At 42.5% G+C, this 14,749-nt stretch overlaps 1 protein-coding gene across 5 annotated transcripts in view; it reads left to right on the top strand.

The window, feature by feature from the left end:
* Positions 1-9,704, top strand: part of LOC129855161 (V-type proton ATPase 116 kDa subunit a 1-like) — a 37,942-nt gene extending 28,238 nt beyond the window's left edge. For all 5 annotated transcript variants that reach the window (XM_055922574.1, XM_055922553.1, XM_055922536.1 and 2 more), the window contains one exon: positions 8,385-9,704. In XM_055922574.1, coding sequence (XP_055778549.1) covers positions 8,385-8,478 — 94 coding nt within the window. In that variant the 3' untranslated portion in view covers positions 8,479-9,704. The remainder of the gene's footprint in view (positions 1-8,384) is intronic.
* Positions 9,705-14,749: the final 5,045 nt, after the last annotated feature.

Raw genomic sequence — 14,749 nt, 5'->3', positions numbered from 1 at the left:
AACAGGATGCATATTTAGGAATATTTTATTCAGTAAAAGCTTTCTTCTTTTCACTCTGTCATTTTGGTTAGAGTTGTGGAGTAACTACAATGTTGTTGATCCATCCTCAGTTTCCTCCTATCACAGCCATTCAACTCTGTAACTGTTTTAAAGTCAACTTTGGCCTCATGGAGAAATCCCTGAGCGGTTTCCTTCCTCTCCGGCAACTGAGTTAGGAACGACGCCTGTATCTTTGTAGTGACTAGGTGTACTGATACACCATCCAAAGTGTAATTAATAACTTCACCATGCTCAAAAAGGATATTCAATGACTGTCTTTTTTTTACCCATCTACTAATAGGTGCCCTTCTTTTGCGAAAACCTCCCTGGTCTTTGTGGTCGAATCTGTATTTGAAATTCACTCCTCTGCTGAGGGACTTTACAGATACTTGTATGTGTGGTGTACAGAGATGATGTACACACACACACACACACACACATCACACACACACACACGTGTACACACACATGTACAGTATACACACGCACACAGACACCCACACACACACACATCACACACACACGTGTACATACACACACATACAGTATACACACGCACAGAGACACCCACACACACACACACACACGTGTACACACACACACACGTACAGTATACACACGCACACAGACACCCACACACATCACACACACACACGTGTACACACACACACGTACGGTATACACACACACACACACGTACAGTATACACACGCACAGACACCCACACACACACACACATCACACACACACGTGTACATACACACACATACAGTATACACACGCACAGAGACACCCACACACATCACACACACACACGTGTACACACACACACACACGTACAGTATACACACGCACACAGACACCCACACACATCACACACACACACGTGTACACATGCACGCGTACAATATACACACGCACACACACACACACACACATCACACATCACACGTGTACACACACACACATACAGTATACACACGCACACAGACACCCACACACACACACACACATTACACACACACACATGTGTACACACACACTTACAGTCCACACACACACACACACACACACACATACGATGACAGACTCTGTATACCGTATCCATGGCCCTGCGCAACCTCCAAATTGATTCCGTTCACGTAGTGACTTGTGTTGCCTCCTCACTTGTAATCCCTTGGGATCTGCTCATCTGTTTTCGTGTAAACTCACAGGCGAGCACACATGGTCGGGAGGTGGAGTGGAGTGTGGAATGCGATGGGTAAAGACTCACGGAGTGAATCCAGTGCCTTAGCAGATGGGAGTGTGCCACTGACTGATTATCCAGTTCACAGCCCCCACAGTCTATCTTGTCTGCATCCCAAATGGCACCCTATTCCCTACATAATCCACTATTTTTTACCAAGGCCCATATGTAGGGAATAGGGTACCATTTGGGATGCACCCTAACTGTCCAGTCTTCATGCGATACTCCATTTTTCACTTTCTCCGAAGTGTCCTTTTCCCACTGAGTTTTCCAGTTCTATAGGTCATATGGAAAAATAGCTCTGCGCAGTGTAACCAAATAGACAGATACAGGCGAGAGGCTATCTTTTTAGGAATTGAAAAACGAAATAAACAAAAAACTCACTGTCATTCTTTTTTACTTTGTTAGTGGTCTATCTTTCTTAGGTAAAGGTTTTTGGCATGTTATGTACAGAGTTGAGTTTATTTTCTTAAAACCTTCCTCATCTGGCACTGGCTATTAAGCACTAATGACCATCTTACCTCATGGTTGTGAAATGAGGTATAGGAGAGTGTGTTTTTGTTGGATGCCAGTATGAGCCTAATGCCTTACGCCTGCCCTCCTGCGCTTGTACTGTAGTCTGTCAGTGTTGGAATGGTACAGTGCCGTACCGCTCTCTCTCCCAAACACCAGTCAGTCTGTCAGCTCCTCAAAATGGCCTCCAGGGAAATGCTATGTAGACCACCTCACATAAATAATGGGTGCATTCAAAATGGCAACCTAATTCCTATAGTGCACTACTATTAGGCCCAGTGCAGAAAAAGTTTTGTTTTTCTGTGTTTTGTATCATATTGTACAACAGCTGATGAAAAAAAATGTATATATATGTTTTAAATGAAACTGAAAACTATCTGTTATTGGCAGAGAGGTTTGGAAATCTTTCTTATTGGTCTATTAACTAATAGGGCCCATAGGTCTCTGGTCAAAAATGGTGCACTATATAAGGTAAAGGATGCCATTTGGGACACTATATAAGGTATAGGATGCCATTTGGGACACTATATAAGGTATAGGATGCCATTTGGGACACTATATAAGGTATAGGATGCCATTTGGGACACAACCCAGAAAGAGTGACTATACCAGAGCCTGACCTTGTTCGTTTAACTCTGAAGTTTCTCACTTTTGGCTTTCGGGAACTTGACTGAACATGTAAACATTGACGTGAACTTCTAAATTGTTCAGCAGAGGAGGATCGAAAAATTGCGTTTTTGGGGTGCACAGAGACCAGAGTCATTATGTAAAGGTGGTCAGTGCACGTCACATTGGTCTGGGTTTACCGATGATTCTGACAATAACGTCCATAGCCTATATCATTCGAAGCCTATATCATTCGAAGCCTATATCATTCGAAGCCTATATCTTTCGAAGCCTATATCTTTCGAAGCCTATATCATTCGAAGCCTATATCATTCGAAGCATGCACCATTGATGTTTCTGGTCCTGGTGCCATATGAAAAATACCACAAACCTCTAAGATGATCTCATTTGAGAATAAATATAATCTCTCATAATGAATTTCATTTTAATATCTGGTTGGGTTGGTGACAGTTACAGTGTAGACGAGGACGGGAATGTTAAGACGTGAAGGGTTTTGTCTGGCTCTGGATGCGGTGCTTATTTCGTCCGTATTTGGTCACCCACCGCTCTGATACGACGTTCCATTCCAGGACGTTGCCCCCTAGGCGGCAGGTAACCTAGCGGTTCGAGAGGCGAGACAGCAACAGGAAGGTGAGAGCTGGCAACAGGAAGGTTGCTGTTATCAAATCCTAGATGCCATTGCCTGCCGTTGAGCAAAACATTTAACTCCCCACAACAACAGCTCCCTGGGGACCCAGTGTGGCAGCCCCTCGCACCTCTCCAAAACCTGCCTATGTACAGTGCTTTTAGAAAGTATTTACACCCCTTGTCTTTTTCCACATTTTGTTGTGTTACAAAGTGGAATTAATATGAATTTAATTGTAACATTTTTGTCAACGATTGCCGCCAAATACTCTGTCATGTCAAAGTGGAGGAAAAATTTTCTATATTTTTGTTAATTCATGGAATATAAAACACTATCTTGATAAGATAAGTATTCAACCCCCTGAGTCAAAACATGTTAGAATCACCTTTGGGAGCAATTACAGCTGTGAGTCTTTCTGGGTAAGTCTCTAAGAGCTTTGCACACCTGGATTGTGCAATATTTACCCATTATTCTTTAAAACATTTGTCAAGCTCTGTCAAGTTGGTTGTTGATCATTGCCATTTGCCAGAGATTTTCAAGACAATTTAAGTTCAAAACTGTAACTAGGTCACTCAGGAACATTCAATGTCGTCTTGGTAAACAACTCCAGTGTATATTTGGCCTTGAGGTTTAGGGATATTCAATGTCTGCTCTTGTAGAAAAATCTCCCTGGTCTTTGTGGTGGTATCTGTGCTTAAAATTCACTGCTCGACTTTAAGGACCTTACAGATAATTGTATGTGTGGGGTACAGAGTGGGTGTAGTCATTTAAAAATCATGTTAACACTATTATTGCAAACAGAGTTAAGTCCATGCAACTTATTATGTGACTTGTTAAGTACATTTTTACTCCTCAACTTATTTAGGCTTGCCATAACAAAATAATTGAATACATATTGACTCAATACATTTCAGCTTTTCATTTTTAATTTGTAAACATTTCTAAAAACATAATTCCACTTTGACATTATGCGGTATTGTGTGTAAGTGACAAAGAATCTCAATTGAATTGGTTTTAAATTCAGTCTGTAACACAACAAAATGTGGAAAAAGTCAAGGGGTATGAATACTTTCTGAAGGCACTGTATGAGTACTTCATGTACAGTATGTGTATGTACAGAGCATTCGAAAAGTATTCAGACCTCTTTACCCTTTCCACATTTTGTTACTTTACAGCCTTATTCTAAAATTGATTAAATAGTTTTTTTTCTCATCAATCTACACACAATACCCTACAATAACAAAGCAATAACCGTTTTTCACATTTACATAAGTATTCAGACCCTTTACTCAGTACTTTGTTGAAGCACATTTGGCTGCGATTACAGCAAAGATACAGAGGAGATAAGTCTGGTAAGACGAGGGGCAGTGGTGTGTGTCTCTTTGTCAATAACAGCTGATGCGCAATGTCTAATATTAAAGAAGTCTAGAGGTATTGCTCGCCTGAGGTAGAGTACCTTATGATAAGCTGTAGACCACACTATCTCTCAAGAGAGTTCTCATCTATATTATTCATAGCCGTCTATTTACCACCACAAACCGATGCTGGCACTAAGACCGCACTCAACGAGCTGTATAAGGCCATAAGCAAACAAGAAAATGCTCACCCAGAAGTGGCGGTCCTAGTGGCCGGGTACTTCATTGCAGGCAAACTTAAAACTGTTTTACCTACCTACTACCAGCATGCCACATGTGCAACCAGAGGAAAAAAACTCTACACCACCTTACCTCCACACACAGAGACGCATACAAAGCTCTCCCTCGCCCTCCATTTGGCAAATCTGACCATAATTCTATCTTTCTGATTCCTGCTTTCAATCAAAAACTAAAGCAGGAAGTACCAGTGACTCGCTCAATACGGAAGTGGTCAGATGACATGGATGCTACGCTACAGGACGGTTTTGCTAGCACAGACTGGAATATGTTTCCCGGGATTCATCCAATGTCATTGAGGAGTATACCACTCATCGGCTTCGTCAATCGTCCCAACAGTGACCGAACATACATATCCCAACCAGAAGCTATGGATTACAGGCAACATCCGCATCGACCTAAAGGCTAGAGCTGCCACTTTCAAGGAGCGGGACACTAATCCGGACGTTAATAAGACTTCAGACGAACCATCAAACAGGCAAAGCGTCAATACAGGATTAAGATGTAATCCTACTACACCGGCTCTGACGCTCGTCGGATGTGGCAGGGCTTGAAAACTATTTTGGACTACAAAGAGAAACCGAGACGTGAGCTGCCCAGTGACACGAGCCTACCAGACGAGCTAAATGCCTTTTATGCTCACTTCGAGGCAAGCAACATTGAAGCATGTATGAGAGCACCAGCTGTTCCGGACGACTGTGTGATGGTAGCCGATGTGAGCAAGACCTTTAAACAGGTCAACATTCACAAAGCCGAGGGGCCAGACGGATTACCAGGACATGTACTCAAAGCATGGGTGGACCAACTGGCAAGTGTCTTCACTGATATTTTCAACCTCTCCCTGACCGAGTCTGTAATACCTACATGTTTCAAGCAGAACACCATAAATATAAACATAAACACCCCAAGGAAGCGAAGGTAACCTGCCTAAATGATTATCGCCCCGTAGCACTCACGTCGGTAGCCATGAAGTGCTTTGAAAGGCTGGTCATGGCTCACATCAACAGCATCATCCCGGATACCCTAGACCCACTCCCATTCACATACCGCCCCAACAGATCCACAGATGACGCAATCTCAATCGCGCTCCACATTGCCCTTTCCCACCTAGACAAAAGGAACACCTATGTGAGAATGCTGTTCATTGACTACAGCTCAGCGTTCAACACCATCGTGCCCACAAAGCTCATCACTAAGCTAAAAACCCTGGTACGAAACACCTCCCTCTGCAACTGGATCCTGGACTTCCTGACGTGCTGATCCTTAACACTTGGGCCCCTCAGGGGTGTGTGCTCAGTCCCCTCCTGTAATCCCTGTTCACCCACGACTGCATGGCCAAACACGACTCCAACACCATCATTAAGTTTGCTGATGACACAACAGTGGTTGGCCTGATCACCGACACCAATGAGACAGCCTATAGGGAGGAGGTCAGAGACCTGGCAGTGTGGTGCCAGGACAACAACCTCTCCCTCAATGTGAGCAAGACAAAGGAGCTGATTGTGGACTACAGGAAAAGGCGGGACGAACAGGCCCCCATTCACATTGACGGAGCTGTAGTGGAGCAGGTCAAGAATTTCAAGTTCCTTGGTGTCCACATCACTAAAGAACTATCATTGTCAAAAACACAGCAACACAGTCGTGAAGAGGGCACAACAACACCTTTGCCCCCTCAGGAGACAGAAAATATTTGGCATGGGTCCCCAGATCCTCAAGAAGTTCTACAGCTGCACCATTGAGAGCAGTTACAGGGGATAGTGCGTACGGCCCAGTACATCACTGGGGCCAAGCTTCCTGCCATCCAGGACCTATATACTAGGCGGTGTCAGAGGAAAGCCCCAAAAATGGTCAAAGACTCCAGTCACCCAAGTCATAGACTGTTCTCTCTGCTATCGCACGTCAAGCGGTACCGGAGCGCCAAGTCTAGGACCAAAAGGCTCCTTAATAGCTTCTACCCCCAAGCCATAAGACTGCTGAACAATTAATAAAATGGCCACCCAGACTATTTACATTGCCCCCCCCCCCCCCCCTCCATTTGTGTTTACACTGCTGCAACTCACCTGTACCCCCGCACACTGATTCGGAACCGGTATCCCCTGTATATAGCCTAGTTATTGTTATTGTATTGTGCTACTTTTTAATTATTTTTTACTTTAGTTTATTTTGTAAATATTTTCTAACCCTTCCTTGAACTGCACTGTTGGTTAAGGGTTTGTAAGTAAGCATTTCACAGTAAGGTCTACACCTGTTGTATTCGGCGCATGTTACAAATAAAGTTTGATTTAATTAGATTTTTCTTTGTCACCTCCCTGACCAATGCCCTTCTGCTCCGATTGCTCAATTTGGCCAGGGGGCCAGCTCTAGGAAAAGTCTTGGTTGTTCCAAACTTCTTCCATTTGGAGATGGAGGCTACTGTGTTCTTGGGGACCTTCAATGCTGCAGAAATGTTTTGGTACCCTTCCCCAGATCTGTACCTCGACACAATCCTGTCTCTGAGCTCTACGGACAATTCCGTAGAATTGAGCTCAATTTCGAGTCTCATAGCAAAGGGCATGAATACTTATGTAAATAAGCTATTTCAGATTTTTATTTTTAGTAAATTTGAAAACATTTCTAAAAACCTGTTTTCGCTCTGTCATTATGGGGTATTGTGCGTAGATTGATGAGGGAAACCATTTTTTGTAATCCATTTTTAGAAAAAGGCTGTAACGTAACAAAATGTGGAAAAAGGGTTAAAAGCGGAAGTACGATTTCAGTTGGACCTTGTGTGCAATTGATTATAATTATCTTAATCCATCTGCCCTTGCTTACTCCCTTGGCAGATTTGATAGAACTGCATGTGGGAAATCAGTATGATGGAAACTAGCTATTGCTTCCTTCCACCCATCCATGTATCTCAGATCTGCCAGAGGAGTGGACGAGGACAGAGTAGAGAGGAAATGAAGTGCAGCCTCAGTCACTGGCAAGAGACTGGCACCCCCCGCCCCCCCCCCCCCCCCCTTTCCCCACTCCCACCCCCTCTTTGGGGAAAGGGATGATCGACAAGTGGCTAGCTACATGTAGTTTAGCAGTATAATATATCAGGTTATTTAATGCAAATGGAAGGGTTCCACTTTTTAAAAAGCCATTTTATCCTTTTCTTAATGTAAATAATGTTGGATAAGCACAAAAAAGTTGGCTTCTCACCAGTTGTCAGCAAGTGGATGATGCTGTGTATGTTGCTTTCAGCCAGTTGAATAGATATTCAGCGACTGTCGGTGGGACGATCCACCTTGAAAGCGAAGTAGTGACAGCATTTATTTTTCTCTGCAGTTATTCCACGATTTAAAAGGTTTCTTCTTTAAGGTTTGTTCTCATTCAGAGAGGAGAGGGTGTTACTGCCAAGCATCTGGCCTCGTAACTGAGGAAGGAACATGCTGCTTGTTAAAGCCCGAAATGTGGTATAATGGTGCCGATCAAAGACCGTCCAAGTTTATTTGAGGCGTTTTGACTCATGTCCAGGAAATGTTGGACGAAGTATCGTAATTGACTATGATAATTTGTAATTGGTCTTGACATTCGAGAGGCAACCATTTCTTTGTCTTGTGTCGTGGCGGCTGGCTCGAGGCCTCGTCCCAAAACTCTATTGACCTGTTCAATAAACCACTGATCTTTTGAGGTCCTTTTTGTCTCTTTTTTTTAGGGTGGAGTTCCAGAATAAGTTCTACACGGGGCAGGGCTTCAAGTTCGTCCCCTTCTCCTTCGAGAGCATCCTGGAGGGGCGATTTGACGAGTAAACCAGCTCGGCCACATCCCTGACAAATCCCAGATCCCTCTATAAACGTTTCTGCACGAACCCCCAAACTGCAGCTCTCTTACCCCCTCTAGGAGCCATGTTGTGACTTGTCGGTTCGTGAGTTGTGTATCTATGCTCCTCTTTGCTCCACTCCAGCCTTGCAATGTTGTGAAGTGTTGTTGTTGTTTTTCCATTTTCAAGAAACTCCCTCCTTCCTTCCGTGATGCCATAAGAAGTCGCTGCATATTGTGTGTGTGTCGCGTTTCACCCATGAGCTTATCAGTTGCTCTTCATTCATATGAAAGATGGTCGTGGAGGTTTTATTCTATGGCATCCTATGGAATACTATGGCATCCTATGGCATTCCCTCAATGTGACTGGTGTAAAATGTTCTGGTATATCTATTCAGAGAGAATGTCCCCTGTGTGTTGTGGCTCTCCCTGTGTGTATTGTTTTGTGCAGTATGATCTAGCTATTAGCGTGACCGTGGCAAGAGGAAATCATTACAGGTGCTTCCTGCTAAGGATATGACCAAATTGAGATGGGGAGATTATGGGGACATGTTCAGGAGCAGTTTCATTTGACTGTATTTTCTGAACCCGCTCCGTTGAGGAGCAGGCAGAGCGATATTTAAATCAAAACATAAAATGCATTTCTATTAGTTACTGTACTATACTAATTGACTTGCCCCTAACTTGTAGCTACAGTATGAGGATACACTGTATTGTTGTTTATGATACTGTAGTACTTACACATATATTATTTTAAATGCTGTATTTATAGTAGCCTATTTTACCCTCAAACTCATGTGATGAAAACAACACTCTCTTTGGTTCATATCGGTGGTTGTGTGTGATGTGGGCTTTCAAGTAATGAAACATATCTATCAAAATACACACATGAAGTCCTCTCGAGTACAATCCTATGGTTTGTAGTCATCGACAAATATTGATTTTGTATTATTTTCGTTCTGTGAATACATATTTGAACTGGTTGTCAATGTGGTCATTTGAATTGTTGTGTTGTGTTCATAGTACGTGTGTGCGTGTGTGCATGCCTGCAGAAGGATTGGCCTATTTAAAACAAAGTCCTGTTGTTAACGGTCAAATTTACTCTGCAGTGTAACATGTGCTCTGTCAGTTGATGTGTGTACATGATATTAGTCAGATGTGTTTGTGAAGCTAACTATTAAAACAAAGTGTTTGGGGAATGGCCCTAGAGTCCTCACTTTCATATTGTGATTGTTATTCATTGTTTACAGTAACTATAGTTTTTCAGAGGTACTGTATACCCATCAGCTTTATACTCTACACAAATTACAACATTACATATTGGTTTTCTTACCCTGTAAGCAGTCTATGGAAGGTAAGACAGGAATCCATGCTTTGATTTTGTGTACTTGTCTACTGTCTCCAAATGCTAACTTTTTAGCATAGACTGCTTACAGGGTAAGGAAACCGATATGTAATTGTGTAATTTGGGTCAACTATCCATTTAACAGTCATCGATACCTCAAATTCCCATGGTCAAGCACATACTTCCATCCACCATCATCATCCCTGGATTTCTGAACTCACTTCTTAGGGTTCCTGGTTTTTTGATTCCCTGGTCTATTGCTGAATACTTCAGTAATTGATTTCCATGTATGAAGGTAAAGCCCTCAGATTTTACAGGCCTCCTTTGTTTGAAACAAGAGGAACAACATCAACATGGCCCTGAATACACAAAATGGGAGCTCCTCTGCCAAGCCATCCCACCCACTTCCCAATCCCCCCCTTCCATATGGCCTCAGAAGCCTGTGGAAACAAACAACCTGTTAGGACAATGCATCGTTATAATGGGAACTCCAGGCTAACCTCTCGTGCCTCTTCCTGATCAAATCCAGGCATACAACGGCTATACTCAGTAGGCGGTCCGCGTTCCGCATCCGGACACAGAACGGGGTCAATACAGACCGCGGGTCTTGACAAAAAGGAACTAAATCACAACTGAAGTAGACTGTTTTTGGAATGACGTTGGACTAGACTAATTAGCCTAATTGTCCCTCTTTTCATAGGCTAATTAGTCTAGAGGCCTTCGAGGATGTTTTATGTACGACCTGGTTGCTGGGGGACATGAGTGTATTACCAGCTGGGCCCAGACGATAGTGGAGATCCATAGCGCCCACTAGTGGCTGCCCAGGCTAGCATGAGGCACTTGGCAACAATCCACTGCAAAAGGAAATGTGCCAGGGTGCACTCCCGCATTTCCCCGCCCGCAATTTCGGGCGTGCCTGCATGTGGGCATTCCTGCATCTGCAGGAACCCCTTTTTATAATTTTATTGGTCCATTTTTAAGCTATGACTCCGGCACAGGAGGGAGGCTGGGGCGATCCAGTACAGTAGGTGGCAGTAATGCAAATAATGTTGGATTCCAACTGCCGATAAACCCCACAGAAGAAGAAGAAACGTCAGGGGGCGACAACAATAGCTAGCTATAGCTGGTACACGGGGCGGGGACGACCGGTAGACAATGTCTTTCACGCACGCCTGTCGGGCACTGTTTTACCCTAGTTCTGTTAACGATGGTGAGGGCAGGTGAGAGCGAAGGACACACTGTCTACCTTCCGCTAGCTAGGCAGGAGGACTCCAGTAGAAATTAGGTTGGGGGCGAAAATTGCATAATACTTTTATTTCCCTTTTGACCCACATTCCAAAGTGTCACACAAGCATGAAGATGTCGTGCTCAAGGGGGGGCGTTCATGCAGGACCAATGGGGTGCTTGATGGGGAGGTGTTCCTGCAGATGCAAGAACGCCACCCACGCGGTAGCGCCCGAATTGTGGGTTGCAGTTGCACACTATTAGCTGGTTTCCGCCAAATGGATAGCAAGCACGCTCGCGGCCATCAGCTCTTTGAGTTTTCTGACGTGATGGCCAGAGAAGCATGAAGGAGATTAAAATATATATATTTAACCTTTATTTAACTAGGCAAGTCATAATGAATCGTGAGTAATAAAACAGGCAAACACCCGAGACAATTATTTAGCAAAGAAATGCTGCCAGAGGTAACACAAGAGGGAGCTCAACCCTTCAGTCGATGAGTAACTGACCAACAACCACCATAGATATGACTGCACTTTTGGACTGGGGATACCCCAAGCCCACTCCCGCCCTCTATAAACTTGGCAGACTTCATTTCCCTTTCAAAGCATACAAATTCCTATGGAGATTGGTACAAGTCCCGAGCCTTCTGGAACGTGGAAGCACTATTTATATTTGAATGAAAATCCGATAGGCATAGGCATGTCCAAGAGAACGTCTTAATTATCCATTTTAAAGGAAAGAGGAGAAACGTCTGGTCTCCGCTAAAGCATTATTTGTATCATTTTTTATTTTATAATTGCGAGAACAGGCCTTTTGTCCTGTCAATAGCCTTATGAATTGTAATATTTATACGGTAGCAATGTATCTAGCCTAAATGTGTCTCTAATTGCCATCAAAAAACAAATTCTATAGAGGGAGCTATGTAACAGCTAAATAATTGAGATTAAACAATCGTTTTTATCCCCTTGGGGGATCCCTTGTCTTAACATGCACCCTCTGTTGAAGACCCAATCAAATGTGAATTGGTCAAAAATGATTGTACTCTGAGTAGCACAGAGCCACAGACAGAGTAGCACAGTCAAAGTGGGGGGGGGGGGGGGGGTTCATTGTTGGACGTAAAAGGGACAAATCAAAATTTACTGGGGGAGAGGGGCTGGTCCAACTCAAGGTGTCATAACAAAAAAATGCGCCCCCCTCCCCAAAGTTAAAAATATTTCACATGACCCTTCCCTTATACTGTAAAATAATTTGAACACCGTCCACCCTCATAAAATTAACTCAAAATAATGTTTTACGACCACAAATAACTGTGTTTATATATGTGGATATCGACTTTGCCACTTCAGTATGCTTTTGTGGCATAGTCAATACCACACAGGGCTACGGGCCAGATGGTTGAGGGTTCGCCGACCACCAAAGACGAGCTCACTCTCCCTGCCTGTTTCATTACACTACGCAGAGCCGGCTGCAGACAATGATCAGCTAGGGGGAAATCAGATTTTCAACATTTTGATGCCATATTTATTATAATATAAAATATATGCAACAAATTTTCCAACAACAGGTTTCGGTGCGAAAGCACCACACAACCAATAAACAAAACATACCAGCTTCGGGCACTTCAATATCATGGTGTGCGTTTTCAACAACACAATAAATAGACCATGTCAATTTTGACAAACAGGAAATGCATCCCTCCCTACCTTGCATGCTTACCCAGTATCGAAGGCTGGGCTTGACAATCTCCGGTTGTCATGAAACTTTTTGGTGTTTTGTAACAGTTTTGTCTCTTTGATATTCTTCAATGGACCGCTGTACACTTTGGATTAATTGATCAATAAAAAAATACATATATACAGTAGACGTACAAAAGGAGGGTAATTAGTACATTTTTTATCTGAATATTTTGTATAAAGATAAGCATTATATTTTTAGATTATAGGAGTAACTTTAGTAGGCCTGAAATAGTCTTAAATAGTTCAACTGTCGGAGTCAGTTCATATCATAGTCCTGCAGTAGCTAAAGCTTAATAATAGCTACACCGTACAAAACCTTCACAGACGTTTCTACACATTAATAAGGGTAATTTCAAAAGTAAGTCCAGCTGTTGTTTATAGGGAAGACATGAGCAGAAGAGCAAATGTATACCAGGGAAAAAATTCGCTACCCTCCCACAAGCAATAACAAAAGTCCCATATTTTGGACCGCCCCTCCCCGCAGTAAATTTCGATCTGTCCCTAAGTGATTCTAATTTTGGAAATCTTTTTAGAAGTTCCCGTGAATAATAGAGAGACGTGATCGTATACAACTGCAGGCAAGCTTTGAGTTATGTTTTAGTCCAGTATTATATACAATGCATTCGGAAAGTATTCAGACCCCTTTACCTTTTCCACATTTTCTTAAGTTACAGCCTTATTCTAAAATCGATTAAATATATATTTTTCCTCTTCAATCTACACACAATACCCCATAATCACTAAGCAAAGCTGTTTTTTTTCTAAATGTTTACTAATTTATTAAATGGCTGCGATCCCGTTAACGGGATTGATATGAAAACAGCCAGTGAAAGTGCAGGGCGCCAAATTCAAACAACAGAAATCTCATAATTAAAATTCCTCAAACATACAAGTATCTTATAGCATTTTAAAGGTAATCTTGTTGTTAATCCCACCACCGTGTCCGATTTCAAAAAGGCTTTACAGCGAAAGCACCACAAACGATTATGTTAGGTCACCGCCAAGTCACAGAAAAACACAGCCATTTTCCCAGCCAAAGACAGGAGTCATAAAAAGCAGAAATAGAGATAGAATGAATCACTAACCTTTGATGATCTTCATCAGATGACACTCATAGGACTTTATGTTACACAATACATGTATGTTTTGTTCGGTAAAGTTCATATTTATATAAAAAAATCTCAGTATACATTGGCGCGTTATGTTCAGTAGTTCCAAAAACATCCGGTGATTTTGTAGAGAGCCACATCAATTTCCAGAAATACTCATAATAAACGTTGATCAAAGATACAAGTGTTACACATGGAATTTTAGATCCACTTCTCCTTAACGCAACCGCTGTGTCAGATAAAAAATAAAAAAAAGCTTTATGGAAAAAGCAAACCATGCAATAATCTGGGTACGGCGCTCAGAGCCCAATCAAGACAAAAAGATATCCGCCATATTGTGCAGTCAACAGAAGTCAGAAATAATATTATAAACATTCACTTACTTTTGATGATCTATATCAGAATGCACTTCCAGGAATCCCAGTTCCACAATAAATGTTTGTTTTGTTCAATAATGTCCATCATTTATGTCCAAATAGCTACTTTTGTTAGCGCGCTTTGTAAACAAATCCAAAGTCACGAAGCGCGTTCACTAGGAGCAGACGAAATGTCAAAAAGTTCCGTTACAGTCCGTAGAAACATGTCAAACGATGTGTAAAATCCATCTTTAGGATGTTTTTAACATAAATCTTCAATAATGTTCCAACCGGAAAATTACTTTGTCTTCAGAAAAGCAAATGTAACAGAGCTCGCTCTCACATGAACGAGCGTCACGAGCTCAAAGCATTCTGCCAGACCTCTGACTCATTCCCCTCTCATTCGGCCCCACTTCACAGTAGAAGTCTCATTTAAGTTTCTAAAGGCGGTTGACATCTAGTGGAAGCCTTAGGAAGTGCAACATGAC

The sequence above is a fragment of the Salvelinus fontinalis genome, chromosome 1 (genome assembly GCF_029448725.1).
Source record: "Salvelinus fontinalis isolate EN_2023a chromosome 1, ASM2944872v1, whole genome shotgun sequence".
In the NCBI taxonomy this organism is placed as follows: Eukaryota; Metazoa; Chordata; class Actinopteri; order Salmoniformes; family Salmonidae; genus Salvelinus; species Salvelinus fontinalis.
This window is presented reverse-complemented; position numbering and strand designations above follow the sequence as displayed.